Here is a 24,442-nt window from a genome sequence, read left to right on the forward strand (position 1 = left end):
TGTAAAGAATCTGTAAGTGTGGCCATCCGCATATACATCCACGGGCCGGAACTATTGACTCACGGGGTCACGGTTGCTAGCCGAGAGGGAGAGCGCGTCACACCCAGGCTCTTCCCTGCTTCGGCGGCGGAGGTGCGCCGGTTATTTCCTTCCCCCCCCCCCCCGGCTCCGGCCGGCAGAAGCGGCGATGGCGACGTCCGGGGGGCTCGTGGCTTGGTGCATGGAGCAGCTCCGCGGCGGCTTCGGGCTGGATGTCGGCGAGGAGCTCGTCCAGTGAGCAGGGGTGGGGGGAAGGCCCGGGTGGGCCCGGGCTGGAGGGCCGGGCCGGGCCGGGCCGCCTCGCCTCTTGTGCCAAGCGCGCTTGCCACGTCGGTAGAAAGGCCGTCAGTGGTGGGGAAGGAGTAGGGTTGCCAGGCCCCTCTTCGCCCCCGGCGAGAGGTTTTTGGGGCGGAGCCTGAGGAGGGTGGGGGTTTGGGGAGGGGAGGGACTTCTTCTTTTTTTTAATATATTTTTTATTATTTTTCAATAGTAACCAACATTTCATTTATATCCTCTATATCAATAAAGATAATCATTAACAATTCATAAAATTATTAGATGTATGTCTTCAAAATACAATCAGAAGTAATTGACTTCCCCACCATCTTCCTCCCTCTCTAAAATATCTAAGATCTCCTTTGCATCCATGCATTCTAATTCATTTATAAGTCACCCTATTCATATTATACTTTCCCCTTATCCAATATATTTAATATTGATAATACTAAGGAGAGGGGAAAAAAAGAATTAAAAAAATAAGAACATTTAAAAAAACAGTGAAATAAAAATCCCATTTCAGGGAGGGGAGGGACTTCAATGCCATAGAGTCCAATGGCCAAAGCAGCCGTCTTCTCCAGGGGAACCAATCTCTATCGGCTGGAGATCAGTTGTAATAGCAGGACATCTCCAGCTAGTACCTGGAAGTTGAGCAACCTAGGTGTTACCCTAGAACCAGCGTGGTGTAGTGGTTAAGAGCGGTGGAGGCTGATCTGGTGAACTGGATTTGTTTCCCCACTCCTCCACACAAAGCCAGCTGGGAGACCTTGGGCCAGTCACACTCTCTCAGCCCCACCCACCTCACAGGGTGTCTGTTGTGGGGAAGGGAAGGTGATTGTAAGCCGATTTGAGTCTCTCTTAAGTGGTAGCGAAAATTGGCATATAAAAACCAACTCTTCTTGCTTCATACGGCCATACTCATAGCTGCTCCCTGAAGAAGGGAGATGGAATAAGGGCCATAACCTTTGTTCTGTATGAAAGGGCCATAACCTTTGTTCTGTATGAAAACGCTCCTACAAGCATTCTCCCCGGTCCGTTTTAGATACATCTTATGTATCGACAATGAGGAGGAGATCCGGGAGTATGTCACTGACCTTGTCCAGGGGACAGATGGCAAGAAGCAGCAGTTTGTGGATGAGCTCGTAGCCCGATGGCAAAGGTCCTGCCAGACCACAACATCCGACCCGCTGCCATCCTATCGGAAAAAAGATGGTAAGTGGAAGGGAATAAGTTTCAGAGGGGCTACTGCTGTTCTACATCTGTCTTTCCCACAATGTTTAGGTAAATGCAGTTCATGGCCTGGCATAATTATGCTTGCATGTTGCCCTAAATTCATGGCCAGCAACATATGGCAGGGATGTGGCCGAGCCATAAGTGTGAACGTGTCCTGCCGTATGTTGTTTCTTACCTAGACATTTCAAGGAAAGGGAAGAGGGGACATGGAGTGGTGGAAGCTGTTGTGGGTTCCCCTCCTGTAGAACCTTTATATATGACCTTCTGTATAATGTGTAGATATGTTAGAGGCTCCTCGGTCAGGAGACCAAGCCAAGAGGGGACGGCGCAAAGGGAGGAACAAGCAGGAAGTCCCTGTTCATGTTGAAACCGACCAGCCGACGGAGGAAGTAAAAACTCCTCTTGATTTAGCTAAGGTAGGTGCATTCACTGTTTGCTTTGTGGGTGCTTTGTGGGGAGCCAGTGTGGTGTTGTGGCTAAGAGCGGTGGTTTGGAGCGGTGGAGTCTAATCTGGAGAACCGGGTTTGATTCCCCACTCCTCCACATGAGTGGCGGAGGCTAATCTGGGGGACTGGATTTGTTCCCCCATTCCTACACATGAAGCCAGCTGGGCGACCTTGGGCTAGTCACAGCTCTCTCAGTCCCACCTACCTCATAGGGTGTCTGTTGTGGGGAGGGGAAGGGAAGGTGATTGTAAGCTGATTTGATTCTGCCACAAGTGGTAGAGAAAGTGGGCATATAAAAACCAACTCTTCTTTCTAGAAAGGCAGCTTTTAAAAGTTTGAAATAAAAGGGTGTTTTTTTAAACTGTTTTAAAGCTTTATATACCCTCAAAACAGTTACTTTATTGTCAGTCGTGGGGGGTAAAGAGAGCACAGCCATTGCAGGGCTCACAGATTCTCACCCATGGGTGTGCATGACTGGTGAGATGTGCTAATGGCAAGCTGAGTTGGAGTCTTGTTCGTGATAGACCATGCATGACAAAGACACACACACACAAAGCTGTCTTATACTGAATCTGACCCTTGGTCCATCAAGGACAGCATTGTCTACTCAGACTGGCGGCGGCTCTCTAGGATCCCAGGTAGAGCTCTTTCTTATCACCTACTGCCTGGTCTTTCTTTTTTCTTTTTTTAAACTTGAGATGCTGGGAATTGAACCTGGGATCTTCTGCTTGCCAAAGCAGATGCTCTGCCACTGAGCCGTGGCCCCTGGCTTGGTCATTAGCCAATGACCAAGTATGAATACCAATTATTAGAGCGTCTGATGGGGGGGGGGGCAGTGATGTGTTGTTGTTTTTTGCCTTGATACAATCATCCATGGCGGTTACATGATCTCCCCAAATGGCAAATTCTAGTTCGGCTATTTCCTCTTCCAGCAGTTCCTCGAAATGTTTTTTTGTTTTTCTGTGTCAAATTAGGCCCAAGAGATGAACACCAGCAGCAACGCTTCCTCCAAGAAGAAGGCCAAATACGTCAACTTGTACACGAAGGAAGGGCAGGACAAGCTGGCGGTCATGCTGCCCGGGCGCCACCCCTGCGAGTGCCTGGCCCAGAAGCACAGGCTCGTCAACAACTGCCTGACATGCGGGCGGATCGTCTGCGAGCAAGAGGGCTCCGGGCCCTGCTTGTTCTGTGGCACTCTGGTACGTAGCCGCCTTCTGTCTTTCCTTGGCTTAGCTTTAAGTGGTTCTGTTTGGGGTTGGCTTTGCTGAGTGGTCTCTCACTGCTCGGGGGAAGGGGCAAGATTTATCCTCTTTTCGAGTCTCCATCTTTCTAGAGGCAAGCTGAGTGGTCTCTCACTGCTCGGGGGAAGGGGCAAGATTTATCCTCTTTTCGAGTCTCCATCTTTCTAGAGGCAAGCTGATTTTCATCAGGCCTGTACTTATTGTAGGCATGCTTTGTGTAAGCCTGGGATTTTTCTCACGGTATGCACGGGTCTTTCCCCAGTTATGATGCATTTGTGAAGATGAATTATCTCAAGAGGCCTTGCAAAGAAAAGAAACCGATAAAAGACCAAGACCGTTGGCTGGTCTCTGGGTCTCTTTCTAACAGTGACATTCCATAGCAGAGTTACATCCTTTTAAAACTGTTGAAGTCGCTAGGTTTAGAAGGGCCTGACTCTGCTTAGGGTTGCACTGTAGGTGAACAACTCTTGTTTGCATGGCCCTGGAAAATGTGCCTGTGGTTCTTGACTTTGTTGTTAATGATTCATCTTGGTAAAAGCAGTGAGAATATGTTCATTGGGAGGAGCCACAGCTCGGGAGTCTCCAAAAGGTTGGGGACCCCCAAGTTAGCTGGATTCGTAGGTGAATGGTACCAGGCTGACTCGCATTCCTGTGCCCATGCGCAATGAGAAGCGCCTCCTGGTTGTTCAGCGGCTGCTTCTCAGTCCCGCGTTCTTTGTTCTCTTTCTCAGGTATGCACAAAAGAAGAACAGGATATCCTGCAGCGCGATTCCAACAAGAGCCAGAAGCTGCTGAAAAAACTCCTTGGAGGTCAGTACCTTTGAACACATGAAGCTGCCTTATATTGAACCAGATCCTTGGTCCATCAATGTCAGTATTGTCTACTCAGACTGGCAGTGGCTCTCCAGGGTCTGAGGCAGGGGTCTTTCACATCACCTACTTGCCTAGTCTTGTTTAACTGGCGATGCCGGGGATTGAACCTGGGACCTTCTACATGCCAAGCAGATGCTCTACCACTGAGCCACAGTCCCTTCCCAGTTGATTTACCCTTAAGGTATGGAAGGGTCTCCAGGGTCTCAGGCAGAGGTCTTTCACATCACCTACTTGCCTAGTCCCGTTTAACTGGCGATGCCGGGGATTGAACCTGGGACCTTCTGCATGCCAAGCAGATCCTCTACCACTGAGCCACACCTTTCCCGAATCTCTTCCCAAAGGGGAAGGTGGATTCCCAGGCCACCAAGTCATCCTTTCTGATGAATGCAGGCTAACGACTGCCTAAACTAGGGGTGGGGAACCTTTTTTCTGCCACGGGCCATTTCGATATTTACAATATAATTTGCTGTCCATACAAAATTATCAACTTAAAAATTAGCCTGCTATATTCTTGGGCAGTCCTAGAAGCTCCATAGCTAACGACTCTTCATCAAGTAGTGGGGGAAGGTTCCTTTTATCAGCAATACAAACTCTCATCTGCCTTGAATAGAGGCTATTCCAGTGGGGGTGGGCTCCCTGATTAGTACACGCAAAGCAGACCGTGATGCGCAGTCCATTCCAGTGGGGGTGGGCTCCCTGATTGGTGCACGCAAAGCAGACCTTGACGCACCTATTTGTATTCTAGGCACTGAGAGTTCTGGGAAGGTGGAAGTCAGCGGCAAGGACTTGCTTCCCCGTCAAGAGGCCCGGCTCAAGGCGGGTCTGGAGACAGCCGTGAAACACAAGGACAAATTGCTGGAGTTTGACAAAACAAGGTACGGAGCGCAGCTGTCTAGATAACAAAAGGCTCTAAATTGGGTGGAAAGGCAGCATGCAAATGTTTTAAATAAATAAAACCTCTGGGAGCGTGGTAAGAAGATCTCGAGACCCTTTCTTGAGACCTCCCAGGCAGGCCTGCTTTGGTGCCGCCCTTCTGTTTACACGGTTTCCTTTGGCAGCGTGCGCCGAACTCAAGTGATCGACGACGAGTCGGACTACTTTGCGGCGGACTCCAACCAATGGCTGTCCAAGCAGGAGCGGGAGGCCCTGGAGAAGCGGGAGAAGGAGCTGCGGGAGCTGCGGCACGCCTCTCGGCTCTCCCGGAAAGTCACCCTCGACTTTGCCGGCCGGCAGGTCCTGGAGGAGCACGACAGCTTGGCGGAATATCACAGCAAGTGAGGACTGAACAGCACACACTTTATTTGCAGTCAGGGACCATCAAATATCCTTAAAAAAAGAAATAAAAGAAATTAAATACATAGATAAATATTTATGGGCCGATAATACAAAAGGTAAAAATGTAGTGGAGATTAAAAACTGGAATAAAGGGCTATAATCCTCCACGATACATATAAAACAGATTCTAATCACAGATTGGATATTCCAGGAATTGTTTTCCTGGATCGGGTCCTGCCTTCTGTCTCCAATACCAACCAATAAGCTGCCCCTGCCAAGTGCAAAAGCATTGTGCAGTGTAGACGATCCCTTTATGGTCCCATTTTATGGTGATCAAAGGAACGCTGTCTCAAGACCGTGCTGTGGCTGATGGCAGGTTAGATATGCATATTTTCATATATTCTCACTTTGTGAGAGCCAGCGTGGTGCTGTGGTTAAGAGAAGTGGTTTGGAGCGGTGGACTCTGATCTGAAGAACTGGGTTTGATTCCCCACTCCTACACATGAAGCCAGCTGGGTAACCTGGGGCTACTCTCTCAGCCCCACCTACCTCACAGGGTGTCTGTTGTGGGGGAGGGGGGCAGGGAAGGTGATTGTAAGCCGGTTTGATTCTTCCTTAAGTGGTAGAGAAAGTTGGTGTATAAAAACCAACTCTTCTTCTACTACTTCTGACTTAGCTCTTCCTAATGGGATGCATAAAATTTCCAAACTGCTAGATCAGGTCCCCTTATCTGCTTGTCTTTGTTTCTTCCTCTTAAATGCAAGCTTTAGACCCTAAGGTTTTCACATGGGGGCTTTTGGGGGGGCACTCATTCAAGGCAATAGTAGGTCTTTTCTGCTCGTTCATTAATGCAGGCCTTGTCGAATCCCAATAACCGTGGCACCTAGAAGTTTCATGTGGCACCTAACAATTTTTTGCGGTAGCAATAATTAGAAAATATGGCCATACTGAACACTGAAATACGAGCCTGGCTCCTGAATCTTTGACTGTACAAGCCAGCTCAAACAAAAATTGTCCAGGCCTGCATTAATGACCAGTCGTTTTCAGATTGCCTGAGAAGGATTGTCCCATTTACCAGCCTGTTATCAAAGTAGCCGCTTCCCTCAAAGTCACCGCATTGCTACCATTCACAGGCAGTTTCCATCCATTAATATACCATAGCTTGTACTTATGAGGGGATCCCGAGAAAGTGAAACTTGGTGGGTTGATGGTTTGTAGGGAATGTGAAATGGGCTGTTTGCCCTTGCAGATTGGACGAAACGATTGAAGCTCTTCAGAGCGGTACCTTGACCAAGGCGAGGGGAAGCTCGGAAGGGAAACACGGCGAACCCGGAGTCCTTGTGAATCCAAACCTTCTCCAGCCAGCCCCTGTGGTCAGTGCTCCTCCTTCCCTCTTTATGGAACTTCCCCCTCCTTTTTAAAAATAAATAATTTATTTTATATGAAGGGTAAAAAGGGGATGGGTAAACAGTATTCGTCAAAAGATAAAGAAGAAAAAGAACATAAACACTTCCTCTTGAGAGATTAATTGAGCCAACTACATTATAGCTTTTATTACTTTTGAGTTAGCTATTATCCAGGCAAAAATATAAGTACTGGTACATTCAAAGAATAAACATCGTACATATGTCGTAGCTATCCAAACAATTTTCTGCTCTGCACTGAGAAGCTACCTGGTGATTATATAATGTTTAATTTTTAATGATATTTTGATTAATCTTCAGCCTCAACATATCTATAAAACAATTTCCATTTATCGTTATGTTGATCGTAAGTCGCCACGTCATTTATGTTCATCATATGGATCATTTTGGCCATGATTGCATACTCCATTAGTTTGTCTTTCCATTCCTCCACCTCGGGGAGGGATGGTTCCCCCTCCTTACTGAAAGGTACTGCCGCTCAGCCTGTTAGGTTGGCTCACTTTTGCTTCTCCTGAGGGGGGCAATCAAAGAGCGGACTGTGTGATTTGAGATCAGAGATTCTTTAGAGAATGAGCCTCCCTCGGGGCGAGGGCAGCCGCAGGGGCTGCTTCTCTCTGGAGCTAATTGGCTGCCTTGAGGCCATCCCCTGTGAGCTTTTCTACCCTCTGCTGTGCCTGCTAGCCACTGAGCTGTGATGTCACCCAACACCTAAAACCAACGAATCGCAGTAACTACAAACCAAAGAATCACAGAAGTGGCCAGAGCTGCCTGTTTTTGCAATTCTAGTTGAACAGAGAAGTGTGAAGCCTTCTGTTTGTGCACCCGTGTGGTGTTTTGGATTTTTAATTTTTTTGTTTCCTGTGCTGAAGTGGGTGGAACAGACGGGCTCGCTCACTCACAGGAAAATTGGCCTGTTCACGGAAACCAAGAGCGAGGCCGACTCGGAAAGGAGCCGCTTACGGATTCAGGACCGAGAGATACAGGAGATCTCGGATGATGGCCAGTGTCTGAGCATGCATCAGCCTTGGGCCTCGTTGCTGGTCAAAGGGATCAAACGGTAAGCAGGGACCTTAGGGAGGGGTCCGTGGCTCAGTGGTAGAGTATCTGCTTGGCATGCAGAAGGTCCCAGGTTCAATCCCTGGCATCTCCAGTTAAAGGGACTAGGCGAGTAGGTGATGTGAAAGACCTCTGCCTGAGACCCTGCAGAGCCACTGCCAGTCAGAGTAGACAATACTGACTTGGATGGACCAAGGGTCTGATTCAGTAGAAGGCAGCTTCATGTGTTCACATGACCTGGAAATAGAGCACTCGGCGTGCTCTTTTGGGGGAATTCTGAGCCTGGGCCGAAGGGATCCCTTCCTTCCTTGGGGGTGCCAATATTCTTCTTCGCTTGGCGGAGCCAGGGATGCCAGGAACCTTCTGATGGATTTATCTCTACCTAGTTTTGTGTAGCCCTAACCTGAATGGCCCAGGCTAGGCCGATCTCGGAAGCTAAGCAGGGTTGGCCCTGGTTAGTACTTGGATGGGAGAACACCGAGGAAGTCCAGGGTTGCTGTGCAGAGGAAGGCACTGGCAAACCACCTCTGTTAGTCTCTTGCCTTGAAAACCCCATGAGGGGTCCCTGTAGATCAGCCGCGACTCGACTGCACTTTCCACCACCAGTTTTGTGTAAAGATACAATTGGCTCATGTGGCGCTGGAAATGTTTGCATAAATATCTGGATCCAACCCATAGTCGGTGATGTATTAAAACACATGTATAACACACTCAGTGAAGCAGGTGTCTCATATAAATATAGTCAAAGGAATGGTTTGTAAGAAGTCTAAAAGCAGCAGATCTTCTGGAAGCCCCTTCCCCCACACCTACGGAAATAATTATTTTGCCACGTGCCATCGGGAGCCTAAGGATGTATGTTGTCTCTCACTGATTTTATTCAGCATCTTAGATGCCTTTCTATATACACGGCATTCAAGGCAACGTGCAGTATTCTTAAAAATAGAGCATTTTATCTGTTGTGTTTTAACTATCAAAAATCAAGGGAGGGGGGGAGTATATCCCAGTCCCCATTTGCATCTGTATCGGCTGTTGTTATTCTTGGTTCTGTAGCAGTATACCAAGTTATGGAGTAGATTCCTTCTGTCCTACCCAAAAATATGGCATAGTCTCCAATCTCTCTCCAAGGAGAGCTAGCATGGTGTAGTGGTTAAGAGCGGTGGCTTGGAGCGGCAGACTCTAATCTGGAGATCCGGGTTTGATTCCCCACTCCTCCACATGAGCAGCGGACACTGTCTGGTCAACCCGGGTTTGATACCCCGCTCTTCCACATGAAGCCAGCTGGGTGACCTTGGGCTAGTCACCGTTCTCTTCGAGCTCTCTCAGCCCCACCTACCTCACAGCACGTCTGTTGTGGGGAAGGAAAGGGAAGGTGATTGTAAGACTGTTTGATTCTTTCTTAAGTGGTAGAGAAAGTTGGCATATAAAAACCAACTCTTCCTCTTCTTCCTCTTTCCTACCCAAGAATATAGCACAGTCTCCAATTACATTTTTTTCTGAACAGGTTCTATCACAGTGGAGTATTATATCTCTTTCCAGTGCTCATTTAGACCAATAGTTGCTGGTTTCTCCTGTATTAAGCGCTAGGTGTCACTGTTTTCCTCTGTTCTTAGCTGAGGAGGACAGTATCATGGAATACACGGGCTGAGTGTCATGCTGGAATAAATGTTGTTATGACTCTGTGTTTTACTGGATGTGTAGTCTAAGATGTCTGACTTTGGATCAGAAGATTGACTGCTCTAGTCCTGCTGTTAAAACCAAAGGAATCTTGTCGCATCTCCGTTAACAGACTTATTGTAGTCCCAGCTTTGACGAGTAGCCACACTTTTCTCTGTAACTGTCTCAGGGACTGCGGTGCGGGGGCTCTTCCAAAACTTTCTTGGTTTGCAAGCTAAGCACCGGTTGTTGCTCCAACCAGTCTGGAATGCTGAAGTCAAGACAGCAGGCTTTCCAAGCGGGGGGAAATTCAGAGGACACCCGCTTTTTAAAAACGCCGCCAACAATGTTTGTTTCTAGCATTCTTGTTACTGGAAAAGAAAATGCGGCCACGGTTTGCATGGATGAAGAAACCGGGAACTGGATCTGCTTCCAAAATCATGGACCTTAAGTCGCTCTTCCAAGGTCCTTGCGGCTCTGCTTTCAGCACCACCTTCCGTAATGTGCTGGCTTGTGTCCTGCCCACTCTGCTCAGCCAGGTTTGAAGGAGCGGCAGGAGGATGCTGCATTTCAAAGGCGCGCACAAACAGTCCCCTCCAGCTCTGCTAACGAGCGTTCTGTCTGGTCAGAAGTCTCACCAGAAGAGTCAAAAAATCACACAAGGTTGGAAGGGACCACAAGGGCCATCCAGTCCAACCCCCTGCCATGCAGGATCCCACAATCAAAGCTCTCCCGACAGATGGCCATCCAGCCTCTGCTTAAAGACCTCCAAAGACTGGGACTCCACCCCGCCCCAGGCAGCACATTCCACCGTCGAACCACCCTCACCGTCAGAAGGTTCTCCCTAATGTTTAGGTGGAATTGCTTTTCTCTTAGTTTAAATCCATTACTCCATGTTCTAGTAGAGAACAAGCTAGTTCCCTCATCAGTATGGCATCCCTTCAGATATTTAAACATGGCTGTCATGTCACCCCTTAACTTTCTCTTATCCAGACTAAACAAACCCAGCTCCTTAAGTCTCTCCTCATAGGGCATGGATTCCAGACCTCTGACCATTCTGGTCGCCCTCCTCTGGACACGCTCCAACTTGTCAACATCCTTCTTAAACTGTGGAGCCCAAAACTGGACAAAGTATTCCAAGTGAGGTCTGACCAATTCAGAATACAGTGGTAGTATTACTTCCCTTGATCTAGACACAATACTCATACTGATGCTGCCCAGAATTGCATTGGCCTTCTTAGTCGTCATATCACACTGCTGACTCATATTCAGTTTGTGGTCCACTAAGACTCCCAGGGTCTCCCTTAAGTGGTAGGGAAAGTCGGCATGTAAAAACCAACTCTCCTTCTTCTCTAGGGTCGAGGGCAGGACTTGGTACTCAGCGCTCAGGGGCCGGCTGTGGATAGCGGCTACAGCCAAGAGACCATCCCCACAGGAGATCGCTGAAGCGGAGGCCAGCTACAAAGTCCTGCTTCGGAAAGGTGAGCCCTGCTTTCCGCCCTTTGGGCTGCAGGCCCCTTTGCCTGAGTCGAGCTCTCGCTAAGAGTGTGGGGGCAGGGGGGGAATGAAATTTGCTTTCTGGGCTGAACAGTAAATGGAGAGACCAGTCTCTGGAAACAGTTACTGTTTGCCTGCTTGTACTTATTATTTGACAGCTCCTTGTCTTTCTAGAGCCTTCTGTTTAGCTAGACTGAATCCAAACCCCTCTACGGTCTTACAAGGCAGAATTTTGAACATACCATACCCAGAAAGGACCTGTCCTTTCTCTCCTGGCTCTATTGATTCATTAGCTCATGCCCTTTTGAAATGCCACTTTTATGAGGAACTTAGATCACGTTATATCTCTCCCTGTTTAACATATAGATCTAATGCCTCTGGGTCTGACATAACGCCTTTTTTTTTAAGCGACAGGGATCCCAAGGCTACATTGTCAGTGGCAAAGATTTATTTCAGTCCTTATATCCCTCAAACATTAGATCTAAAATTATCACTGGGGGTGTGGAGGGGGGAGGTAGTTGTGAATTTCCTGTATTGTGCAGGGGGTTGGACTTGATGGCCCTGGTGGTCCCTTCCAACTCTATGATTCTATGTTGATATTCAGTTATCCCAAATTTGGCATCCGAATTGAGCCGTGGCGCTTTGACCCTAGTATGGACTGAGCATGGTAAATTCATCACAGCATGGTATCTGTTGTGGAACTGGGGCTTCTCGAGAGCCGTGTGTTGTTTTGTATGTTGCAAATACAAGGATTTAGTTCTAACTTGTGACAGTCTTCAAACAGACCTGGACTGCTTCAAGGGTTTCCTACCCCGTCCTGTCTGGTCTTTCAGCTTTGCCTCCCTTGTACTTTAAAAATTTTTTCCTTTCCATCTCATTTTTGACCAAATATGGGGAATCCTGCAAATACTTAAATACTAGCCTGACCACACTGTTTGGGTTGCATAAAGTGTCCTCTGAGTAGGAAGGCATGCTCTAAGTATTCTTTGAGGAGGAGGAAGAAGAGTTGGTTTTTATATGCCGACTTTCTCTACCACTTAAGGAAGAATCGAATTGACTTTACAATCACCTTCCCTTCCCCTCCCCACAACAGACACCCTGCGAGGTAGGTGGGGCCAAGAGACCTGTGACTAGCCCAAGGTCACCCAGCTGGCTTTGTGTGTAGGAGCGGGGAAACAAATCCAGTTCACCAGATTAGCCTCCGCCGCTCATGTGGAGGAGTGGGGAATCGAACCCAGTCCTCCAGATCAGAGTCCACCGCTCCAAACCACCATTCTTAACCACTACACCACGCTGGCTGAACATGATACTTGATCTTTTGCTTAGCGGTTCCCTGAACCCGGGGCTGATCCTGCACAAGTCGGAGGTCCGTTAATGAAACGGCTCAGACAAACTCGGGGCTTCAGGTCATGCAGCAGACCGGTTGTTTGGGCTTTGGGAGTGAGACAAGGGGTGGATGGGGGGGGGAAATAAATGGTGTGGAGCAATTCTTTCCCGAGCCAGTGTGTGTTTTTGTTCAGAGCCACTACAAGAACAATCGAAAGGTCCTGTGGCAAGAACACACAGGAGGCAGCGGAAGGCTAATCAAAACAGCGTGGAGAACGGCAGGGGCCAGGGGGTCGAGTGCTCGAGCCTGCCTGATAATTTTCTCTCCCGCTTGCCGCAGATTTGGAATTTCCCAAAGATTATCCCTCCAGCTGCCTGCTCGGCTGCGTGGACTTGATTGACTGCTTGTCGCAGGAGCAGTTCCGTGAGCAGGTGAGTGGTGTGCAAAAGGCAGCCAGATGCGGGGATCGATGAGGCTGGCAGAGGAGCGAGTTTTTGCCGCCCTTGGCAAATATGCACCCCTCCGCTGTTCCAGTGTGAAACCAGCATTTGGCTGCATTCAGGAGGGATTGGGGAGTGAAGTTCTGCTGCCCACTTTGAGATCCTTCCCGCTCGGTGGAGCAAAGTGGAGCAGGGCTTTCAGCAGGGAAACAGTGGGAGGACAAGACCAAGCTGGCCAGACCAGGGGTCTGCTGTGGCAGATTTATTTCCTTTTCTCAAGGGTTTCCCGTAGTGCAGGGTCTAGATGACTGAATGGAGCAAAAGGCTCTGTTCACGTCTCTGGAGTGACAGGAAGATGCTGCAATCTAAATGCTGGGGACGGATCTATCCCAAGGGGCTGGGCAGGGCAACGGGGTTCCCCGAAAGTTTATCCGACAAGCCTGTCACTTTTCAAATCCTGCCTGTGCCATGCAAAACCTCACACTTCCAGTTGGATCAGGCTAGTGCTGTTGGTGGCCTTCCTTAGAGACATGAACCCAAGGTTTAAACGAAAGAAAGAAATCTTCTACGCACACTAGATTAGCTGCTTTCATTTATACCCTGCCTTTCTCCCCAGCGGGGACCCAAGGCAGCTTCTATCATTCTCCTCTGTTTTATCCTCGCAACAACCCTGTGAGGTGGATGAGACTGAGAGTGCCGTGACTGGCCCCTGTCCACCCAGCAAACGTGCGTGGCAGAGTGGGGATTTGAACCTGGGGGCTCCCGGATCCTAGTCAACCACTGCACCACACTCGCCTGTTATGGTAGAAGACTGTCCGGGCTCTTCTTGGGAAATCACTAGCGTGTCCGGGCTCTTCTTGGGAAATCACTAATTCTTAGAAATCACTAGCGTGCTCGACTGGGATGGGAGACCACCTAGCCACAGCCCCTCCCATCTCCTTGTGTATGGGTTTGTTCCTCTTTCTCACACGATATTAGATACACAGGCATCTCACAACTGCGGACGAGACGAACAGAATATAAACAGTTCCTGCCTGAGGAGTCAGAATATGGCTTAAAAAAAAAAAAAACACCCACCAAAAAAGCGAGGCTAATAGCTTAATGCCCATTACTGGAACCGAGTGTCAAATCACAGCTGCCTGACATCTTGCCTATCAGCAGGCAGTTCCTGCTAGAGAAATTGAATGTCAAGATCAAGCCTGCCTTGTCAGGCGAAAGTCGGTAATGATGCAAATCCCTGTTTGGTGAGGCTGCAGCTCTAGGCTGGTCCAGGATTGGGCGGTTGGATTTGTGCAGAGATAGGGTGGGCCTCCCCACCGCTCTTCGTCTGCCGGATTTTAAAAGGCCTCGGAACTAGTCATGATGCATACTTATTCTCTCCAGGATCAGAGGAGCATGCCTATTATCTTAGGTGCTTTGGAACACAGGCAGGAAAATGCTGCTGCAGTCGTCTTGTTTGTGGCCTTCCTAGAGGCACCTGGTTGGCCGCTGTGTGAACAGACTGCTGATGGGCCTTGGTCTGATCCAGCAGGGCCTTTCTTATGTTCTTATCTTTCTGGGTTTCCTGGGCTAGAAACGGCATCCTTGTTCTTCCTGAATGTAAAGCGTTTTTTACGTGGTCTCCTTTCATTCCTGTGCCCTGCTGCATACGCCGGGGCACAGAAACGCTCTCCCTTTCCCGGTTTGCATGCTTGTGTGCACCCGCATATTGTGTGTGTATTTGCACAGCTGCCATTAATAAATATCAAAATAGCTTTTTAAGTAGTGCGCTGCTCGGTTCTTCGACCAACGCGCAAGCTTGGAACCTAGTAAATTGCTGCCGATGCCACTTGCGCAGGAAGTCCTCCGAAACTTCACCTTTCGGCTTCCTCTCCAGTTTAAAGGATGAGGTAGCAGGTGATAAGGAAAGACCTCTACCCAAGACCCCGGAGAGCTGCTGCCAGTCTGAGTTAACTGCTGCCAGTCTGAGTTAACGGCACTGACCTTGATGGGCCAAGGGTCTGATCCAGTATAAGGCACCTGCTTCATGTGCGCTCATATCAACTTTGGGGGGAGGGGGTGTGTATCTTCCACACCCGATGCAATGCCAAATCTGTCCTTTCAGCTAAGTCTGGCCTTATGCAGGCTCAGAGGTAACCCACAGGCAGGCCAGGAACTGCTTTGTCAAATTGTTTGTCGGGGAGGGGATGTGTAGGCGGGAGGCGCCTCGCCCGCACCCCAGGGCTGACCTCCATCGCTCCTGCTGCCAGCTGGGTCCTGCCTGCGCCTGGTTTCCTGAAGAGGCAGGCGGCCGGCCGGCCGTGGGAGAGAGGAGCTGGCGAGAGCGGGAGATGAAAGGGGAACGAAGAAAGCCTGGCTGAGCTGTTTCCCCGACTCCCCTTCAAAGCATCCAAAAGCACTCGCTGGCAGGTTGTGTTATCTGTGAGCGGCAGATAGAAGCTCTCGACAGCCCCGGGGGAAGACGTTGCCTGCGTTCGGCTGCTCAGCAGGACTGTGGTTTGTAACCTCAGCTGCGGAGGCAGTTAGAGCTCTCTCTCACTCTCTTTTTTTCCCCCATTAGCAAAGCCATTTTGATTACCACATCCATAACTATTAGCAGCTGTGGTTTTACACCATTCCTCCCTTGCATTTCGGGTTAGGCCTTTCACAGCCTTTCATATCAAAGGGTACACAGTCGGGTTCTTGGCTCCCCCCCCCTTTTTAATCCAACACTGTTGTTGAGCAGCATGCCAGTGGGTGTCTTATTTATTCATTTGGCCGTTTACAGCCTACCTTTCTTTAAAATTAAGGCATCTGGTTAACATTATTTTTTTTAAATCCGTAATAGATCAAAATCTGAACAATTCAAAGCTTAAACATGCCAAAAAATATAATTTTGGCAACCCAAGGAAAAACACTCGCATAAAACAGGACCGATTAAAAGCTAGCATGAAGGCAGAAGGTGCTATGCCCCTTTGGAAATTTGTAAGAAAACGGGTTTGATTCAGCCTGCTTTTTCACTCAGTCTAGCCCAATTATCTTTTTTTTGCTACAGCCTCCCCCAGTCCCATGTGACTTTGGTCCATGCTGGTCCCATGACCTCCAGCAAAACATTTTGGGTTGTTAGAAGAAGAAGAGTTGGTTTTTATATGCCGACTTTCTCTACCACTTAAGGGAGACTCAAACCGGCTTACAATCACCTTCCCCTCCCCACAACAGACACCCTGTGGAGGTAGGTGGGGCTGAGAGAGCTGTGACTGGCCCAAGATCACCCAGCTGGCTTTGTGTGTAGAAGTACACCAGATTAAGCTGCAGAGCGCCAGCTCAGACCTTGGAGATCTGGCTTCTTGAACTGACTCCTGGAAGGCTGTTTTCTTGGTTAAGGTATTTGGCACTTAATAACGCTGCCGATTGAACAGTGGTCTGGTGGTGACATCAGAGCTAAAGCAGATCCTTGCTTAAGGTGCTTCTGGTCAGCTGTTTATTCACCCCCAGAGGCCGGAGTCTTTCATTGCAAAAAACCCACAGATAGGTATTTTGCCCTGATAAAAAGGTAAAGCACCCCATCTAGCCACATCTGGACTTCCTTGGTGGTCTCCCATCCAACTCCGAACCATGGCTGACCCTGCTGAGCTTCCAGGTTCTAAAGAGATCAGGCTAGCGCTTTTACGTCGTGCTTTAAAGTGCCTTGTGCGCATGATCTCGTTAATCCTCCCACAACAGCGTAAAGTAGGTCAGGGTTTATCATATATCTAATAGCAGCTGGTGACGCCTCCCGTGCGGACCGGGGGGGAAAAACCTGCAAGGGTTTACGGAAAAATACAAAAAGCTAGGAAATAAATAGGAGGTGAATAGCGAGCCTTTGCAGCCTCCTCTCCTGTATTCCCATGTGGTGTAGTGGTTAAGAGCAGTGGTTTGGAGCGGCGGACTCTGATCTGGAGAACTGGGTTTCGATCCCCCACTCCTCCACATGAGCGGTGGACACTAATCTGGAGAACCGGGTTGGTTTCCCCACTCCTACACAGGAAGGCTGGGTGACCTTGGGCTAGTCACAGCTCTCTTAGAGCTCTCTCAGCCCCACCTACATCACAGGTGTCTGTGGTGGGGAGGGGGAGGGAAGGCGATTGTAAGGCGGTTTGATTCTGCCTTAAGCTGTAGAGAAAGTCGGCATATAAAAACCAACTCCTCTTCTTCTTCGGCACACGCGTGAGCTCGGCATGCTTTCCAGACCTGGTTTAGTTGCCTTTAAAAAGGGACCTAGTAAATTGCTGCCAATGCTATTTGCGCAGGAAGTTCTCAGAAACTGCACCTTTCGGCTTCCTCTCCAGTTTAAAGGATGAGGTAGCTGGTGATATGAAAGACCTCTACCCAAGACCCCGGAGAGCCGCTGCCAGTCTGAGTAAACAGCACTGTCCTCCTCCTCCCCTCTCCTCCCCCCCTCCTTCTCTTCCTCCTCCTAGTACTACTACTACTAGCTGGAGGTTGGACCTTTCCAGGTCTGTGATCGGATCTCCTCTAGGGTGCAAGAAAGAGAATATGCCCTCACCATTGATGCTGTTGCCCCGCGAGGGGATTGTTCCCCACAAACCTAGCTTGGCATCCATTCCAGTACACAGCAGAGCGGGCCGAGGGCTGCTAATCCCGCCGCTAACGGCCCTGCAAAAACGTCTGTGGCAGCACATCTGATGGCAGCCGTTTTAGGGAAGGTGAAGAAAGAATGGCTCGGTGCCAGCTGGAAGCTCTCCTGTACCAGGGGGGAATCTCCTGCCAGGACCTCCCATCGCTAGTGCGCAAAGGGAGCGGGTGAGCCGAGGGGCTCGGTACGTGGGCTGCAGCTTTTCAAGTGCGCTGTGAGCCAGGCGTGTCTAGGGATGTCTATGCAACCACCACTGCCCCGGTTGGCGAAACATGTTGCCTGGCTGCGGTCGCTTGCTGCATGCCGTTGCTTCTGCAAGGGAGACACGATGGAAGCTGGCCTTCCTGTAGCGCCTTCCCGCCTTTATGAGACACCTGTAACGGCCCTCTCTGTAACGCTCCGATAAGACCCGTATTACTCCACCTCCTGGGCTTCCTTTTGGTTAAAACTGTGTTCATTTTGGTTTGAACTGAAAATGTGTTTTTAACTATTATTGTAAGCCTCCTTGAGCCACGAGGAAAGACAGGGTATAAATGTTTCAGTTAAATAACTAAATTAAAATTTTAAAAGCCCTGGAGATCCACTGCCAATCTGAGTGGTGTGGTGGTTAAGAGCAGTGGTTCGGAATGGTGGAGTCTGATCTGGAGATCCGGGTTTGATTCCCCACTCCTCCATATGAGTGGCGGAGGCTAATCTGGTGAACTGGATTTGTTTCCCCACTCCTTCACACGAAGCCAGCGGGGCGACCTTGGGGCTAGTCACAGCTCTGTTAGAGCTCTCTCAGCCCCCACCTCCCTCACAGGGTGTCTGTTGTGGGAAGGTGATCGTAAACCAGTTTGATTCTTCCTTAAGTGATAGAGAAAGTTGGCATATAAAAACAAACTCTTCTTTTTCTTCCTCCTCCTCCTCTTCCTCCTCCTCCTCCATCGTTAGCGTTACTGAATGACCCATTTAATGTTTTCTTTCTCTCCGTTTTTCTTTTTTAGCATTCGCAACTGAGCCAGGAGTCGGCTTCCCCATTTGTCTTTGTCTGTTCTAATCCTCAGGAGATGGTAGTCAAGTTTCCCATCAAAGGCAAACACAAAATCTGTAAGTCCCGATTCTCCGCTGATGCTTCTTAGCGGGCGTTGGGCGGGTGCTGACTCTTGCTTTGTGACCTTGAAATCCTGCACCGCAGGCTTGAGCAGTGCTTCCATATTAAAGCAAACTCGTCTTAGATCTTTGCTCCCCCTTCCCTTTCCCTCAAGGGTACTGCTTCCTTCAGAGCATACGGGCCTAGCTAATGTTGCAGGAAGGATAGCTGTCTCGTGACATGAGCAGGTAACTCTGATTTTAAAAACTAATTGATCGGGGAAGGAAATGATTAGCCTCCTGCCTGCATGGTTAGCCAGAGTGGTGATTAGCCAGCGTGGTGTCGTGGTTAAGAGCGGTGGTTTGGAGCGGTGGAGTCTGATCTGGAGAACTGGGTTTGATTCCCCACTCCTCCCACATGAGTGGCGGAGGCTAATCTGGTGAACCAGATTTGTTTCCCCACTCCTACACACGAAGCCAGCGAGGTGATTTTGGGCTCTCTCAGCCCCATCTACCTCACAGGGTGTTTGTTGTGGGGAGGAGAAGGGAAGGTGGTTGTAAGCCGGTTTGAGTCTCCCTTAAGTGGTAGAGAAAGTCGGCATATAAAAACCAGCTTTTCTTCTTCCTCTATGGAGGAGGTGAGGAAAATGCATAAATGTTTCTTTGTGCAACAAGTCTGGAATTATAGAAGGCGGGGATTGAACCTGGGACCTTCTGCCACCGAGCCAGATCTCGGTCTATCCCATCACCTACTACCTGATCCTTTTAACTGGAGATGCCAGGGGTCGCACCTGGGGCCTTCTGCATGCAAAGCAAACACCCTGCTGCCATGCCAGGCTACTTTCACATCACCTGAGCCTTTTAAACTGGCGTTTCCAGGGATTGAACCCGTGACCTTCTGCATGCAAAGCAGATGCTCTGCCGCTGAGCCACGGCCACTCCTCGTGCGACTGGTTAGAACTGGATGCTTGTAACTGATGACAACCTGCAGGCAGTTGCAAGCCGCCCAGCCCCTTAACAGCCTTACACCTGGCGAGCAGGCTTACCTCAGCATATTTATCGGGGAAGGGGAGGAGGGGGGGAACCTGTCTTTGTTGGCGGAATCAGCCTTGCCATGAAAGCTGATTCCTCAAGGCTCCCGTGATCTAAACGCCGTCCTTTTCCCGACTGCGATCGATTGCTCATCCGCCCCCCACCGCTTCCCAAATATCTCTCCAGCTCCAGCTGCATTTGCTGCTTAAAGTCTTGGCTCGCTGCATTTATCAAATCAGCGTCTCTTCTGAGCCTCGCAGAGCAAGCGATAGGTGGCCGGGCTTGCTGGCGGGGGAGGGGGTTGTTTTGTTTTTTTCCGGCTTCTGTACAGCAGAATGTGCCTTTGTGCTGCCAGAACAAATCCTTCCCAAGTATGTAACAGCATGTCCTTTCCCCCAAAGTGGCAGCTTCCTGCTTGAAGGAGGAGCAGCTTCAGCAGACTAGAAGGAGATTGAACATTAGAAAGGCCCTGCTGGATCAGACCAAGGGCCACCAAGTCTAACAGTCTGTTCACACAGTGGCCAACCAGGTGCCTCTAGGAAGCCCACAAACAGGAAGACTGCAGCAGCACCATCCTGCCTGTGTTCCATAGTACCTAGTATAATAGGCATGCTCCTCTGATCCTGGAGAGAATAGGTATGCATCATGACTGGTGTCCATTTTGACTAGTAGCCATGGATAGCCATCTCCTCCATGAACACGTCCACTCCCCTCCTTAAGCCTTCCAAGCTGGCAGCCATCACCCCATCCTGGGGCAGGGAGTTCCACCATTTAACAATGCGATGCATGAAGAAATACTTCCTTTTATCAGTTTTGAATCGCCCTCCAGCTTCAGCAGATGACCCCCGCGTTCTGGCATGAGAGAGCGAGAAAAGCTTGTCTACGCTGAGTGGCAGCGGCTCTCCAGAGTTTCAGTTCGAGGCCCTTCCCATCACCCCCCTCTGCGATCCGTTAAACTGCAGGTGGTGGGGATGGAACCGGGGACCTTCTGCATGCCAAGCAGGTGCTCTGCCACTGATCCACGGCCCCTTCTTGATGCACCCAGTCAGGTCTCTCTTCCAACTTCAGCGTTGCCTTATTGCAAAGTCCTTTGAGAACCACAGTTCAGCCAGTGGCATTGGGCCCAATCTGTTGAGCCTCTTTGAAACAAGTCAGACATGCCCGAGAGCTTCAGTAGACTCGGGTGCAGCTGCCATTAATCTGAGCAGGATTGGCAAAGAGGTACAGCTTTATTTCTCTCCTCCCCCCACCTACACACACAAACGGTCTCCAGTGTGGTGTGGTGGTTAAGAGCGGTGGTTTGGAGCGGTAGACTCTGATCTGGAGAACCGGGTTTGATTCCCCACTCCTCCACATGAGCGGCTAATCTGGTGAACTGGATTTGTTTCCCCTGCTCCTCCACACGAAGCCAGCTGGGTGACCTTGGGCTAGTCACAGCTCTCTCAGCCCCACCTACCTCACAGGGTGTCTGTTGTGGGGAAGGTGATTGTAAGCGGGCTTGATTCTGCCTTAAGTGGTAGAGAAAGTCGGCATATAAAAACCAACTCTTCTTTTTTTATTATTTTTTGCAATCAGGCAAACATTAGACGTTCACCTCCACGGCATCTCCAGCTCCGTTCGCTCTTTGGCTCATAAAAGGTAGCTTCATCCCTCTCCGAGACCATGAACGTGCCCATCTCACGGGATAGCCACTGAGCGAAGCGGCAGCTCAGGCCTTGGGCAAATCGCACGACAAATGCAATTTCACGTTATCTCGAGCGTCAGGAGCAGCGTTCGTTGATTGGTGGCAGGGGCCGGGGGGAAGGCGAGGTGGAGAGGGATGGGGTGGTGAGCCAGGCGATGGGAGAAACTTGCCTTCCTACATGAGCAGCGGTTGGAACAACCTGGGGGAGGGGAAGGAAGAGGTGCTAGAACCCTGGAGGCATTGGCTGCTGGAGAAGGAAAGGCAGATAGCAGCGCTGGCAAGGAGCAGAGTGACTCATCAAACTCACGCCCATCACAAAAGCGCCGCTTATCAGGGGACAGTCACTTATGTCATGTTGAATTCCAGCCGACAAGGATCTTGGGCAGTTGTCCCTTTCTCAGCAGCCTGGAACAAAACACAGGGTGGTGGTCTATCTTGGCGGCCCGGGCTCTGAGCCATGAACACATGAAGCTGCCTTATGCTGAATCAAACCTTTGGTCCATCAAAGTCAGTATTGTCTACTCAGACTGGCAGCGGCTCTCCAGGGTCTCAGGCAGAGAGGTCTTTCACATCACCTACTTGCCCTGGTCCCTTTGACTGGAGAGGCCAGGGATTGAACCTGGGTCCTTCTGCATGCCAAGCAGATGCTCTATCTCTGAGCCATGGCCTATCCCCATGAAGCTGCCTTATACTGAATCAGACCTTTGGTCCATCAAAGTCAGCATTGTCTACTCAGACTGGCAGCAGCTCTCTAGGGTCTCAGGGTGAGGTCTTTCACATCACCTGCCTGCCTAGTCCCTTTAACCGGAGATTGAACCTGAGACCCTCTGCATGCAAAGCAGAGGCTCTACCACTGAGCCACAGCCCCTCCCCTGTTACCGGCATCAATGATGCTGGGTGGGTATGTCCAGGTGTAGTAGAGCTGTTCAGTCATACTGCTGTGGGAGGAGAAAGAGGGAGGGGGAAGCATCTTGGCCATCTTCTGGGCACGGAGTAGGGGTCGCTGGGTGTGTGTGGGGGGGGAGGTAGTTGTGAAATTCCTGCATTGTGCAGGGGGTTGGACTAGATGACCCTGGTGGTCCCTTCCAACTCTATGATTCTTTGTGGGAAGCGTGTATTGTGGAGGGAACCGTCACCTGAGAAACGATGAGGAGTGATTGGCCTTGGTGGTTTGTGCCTTTCCGAGACCCCACACACACACACTGCCACCATTAATAATCGACTCGCTTGCTGTGTCCCTGTACCCAGTCGCACCAAGCTCTGGCCCAATGGGACCGATCAGTCCTGCCTGCTTGGCTCCTAAGGTGGTGTCGCCCGTGTCTCTGAGGGGGCCGGGGTGTCGCTAATGAGTCCCCGCTGGTTATGGATGAGCGTGTCTGGAGTCGTGCTGGTGCGCCCCCCGACCGAGCAGAGATCAATGCGAGCCAGTCTCCTCCTGATAAATGCTTCTGTCTCCAGCAGTGGAGGGGGGGGGGAGAGCAAGGGCAGCTCTGTTGCTTCACGCCGATTAAAAGAGTACAAATCGCAGCGGAAAAGGGGGCGGCGGAGAACGTGACAGGGGCTGTGAGAGCAAAGGAGAATGGGGGAAGGATGTCCTGAAATCTAGCTGGATTTTCTCCTCTTGACCCATACGTGTGCACCCCTTTTCCCAGTAGCACAAATCAAATCTGTTAATACAGTCAACTGACCAATCACATGCCAACACATCAAAATTTCCAGACTTGATAGTTTTGCACCACAGAATCACAGACTGCCCATACAAATAAAGGTGTAAGATCAATTAAAAACAACCCCTGATTAAAATTATCACCTTAAAATTGATAAAACGGTAAAATATTTTAATGATCATTCTCTAATAAAGTTCTGTGTATTTTAATAGCAACAGCGCAGAACTTGGCAGGCTGGAGCGTAAGCTGAGGGTCTTCTCCTAATAGGAGCATCCTTGCCAAAAGCTAAACTTACTCTTCAGGGAATTTACCAAGCAGGGGGGGAAATAAGCTTTGATCTGACTTCATGGTAGAATGGGCAACTTATCAGTACATGTTCAATGGTTTCAATGTCCCCTGTCCCACACGGACATAACCTCTCTGATCTAGGGATCGTCTTATATGGTATTCGTGGCTACTAGTTAAAATGGATACTAGTCATGATGCATCCCTATTCTCTCCAGGATCAGAGGAGCATGCCTGTTATCTTAGGTGCTGTGGAACACAGGCAGGACGGTGCTGCTGCAGTCGTCTTGTTTGTGGCTTCATAGAGACACTTGGTTGGCCACTGTGTGAACAGACTGCTGGACTTGATGGGCCTTGGTCTGATCCAGCAAGGCCTTTCTTATGAGGATAAACATAATGTAGGTGATGGGGGGGGGAGATGAGGGAGAATTGGCAGAACCTGACTGTGAACTCTGACCTTGCAAGCGTATGGCCTTGGTTTGGGGCCCTGTCTGTTTCTCATGTGCTCTGCTTGCTCACAACCTTCATCAAACGGTCTGTTCTGCTTGGGGGGGGGAATGTGTCTGGGCCGTGCCACGTACATCTCCTCCCCCCCTCCCCATGTCTGTCTTTTGTTGACAATTCTCTCCGGGCTTACCTGAGCATCTGGGCCTGCTTTGTAACCTCTAGCCAGTGGAGAGGTTGCTTTCCTCCTTGCAGCTGGGACAGCGGGTGGCTTGGATGTTACTTTCCACTCCCCCCACCCCCCACTTCAGCCCTCTCGGCTTTCTATTCCTTGCCTCCTGCACAATGCATCCCAGCTCTCTTCCTCCTCTCACTACAGCAATGAGTTTTTAGAAATGCCTGGCTCCGGAAGCAGGTAAAATCGAACGTGACAACAATTCGCTAACTGAGAGATCTTCTTGCCTGCAGCTAATTTACATTGCAAATAACCTTTCCCCCCCCAAAAAAGTGCTCATGAGATTTCCCCCTCTTTTTTAAAAAAAAAAAAACCAGGGAAGCTGGACCCGAATGTTCATCAGGGAGCGAAGAAGGGATTGATGAGGCAGAAAGCGGCAGCCGGAGCGGAGGGGTTCCAACCCTGACTCCCCAGCAGCCCTGCAGAAGAACTGATCTTAGGCTGGTTCCTGATGCAACGGGGGCCGAGGCCGGGGAGGACACGGGTGGGGAGGGGTGGGGACGATGGCAAACAGGTGTGCGGAAAGGAAAAGGACGTGGCTCGTAATGTCCAGAACCAAATGGTGATCGAAGAAAAAACGAGGGGCCGAGCCAAGGGCACTGTATGAGAGCCCTTTGCGAGGGGCCCTT

The 24,442-nt window shown here is 49.9% G+C and overlaps 1 protein-coding gene across 1 annotated transcript; it reads left to right on the forward strand.

The window, feature by feature from the left end:
- Positions 1-184: 184 nt before the first annotated feature.
- TRIP4 (thyroid hormone receptor interactor 4) lies at positions 185-24,219 on the forward strand. Its single transcript, XM_056865906.1, has 13 exons — positions 185-273; positions 1,358-1,527; positions 1,828-1,964; positions 2,969-3,193; positions 3,967-4,045; positions 4,854-4,983; positions 5,167-5,382; positions 6,633-6,756; positions 7,677-7,864; positions 10,873-10,997; positions 12,680-12,771; positions 18,382-18,484; positions 24,131-24,219. Exons 1-13 carry the CDS (start codon positions 188-190, stop codon positions 24,217-24,219), a joined length of 1,764 nt encoding a protein of 587 aa, XP_056721884.1. The 5' UTR covers positions 185-187.
- Positions 24,220-24,442: the final 223 nt, after the last annotated feature.

The sequence above is a fragment of the Euleptes europaea genome, chromosome 20 (genome assembly GCF_029931775.1).
Source record: "Euleptes europaea isolate rEulEur1 chromosome 20, rEulEur1.hap1, whole genome shotgun sequence".
Lineage (NCBI taxonomy): Eukaryota > Metazoa > Chordata > Lepidosauria > Squamata > Sphaerodactylidae > Euleptes > Euleptes europaea.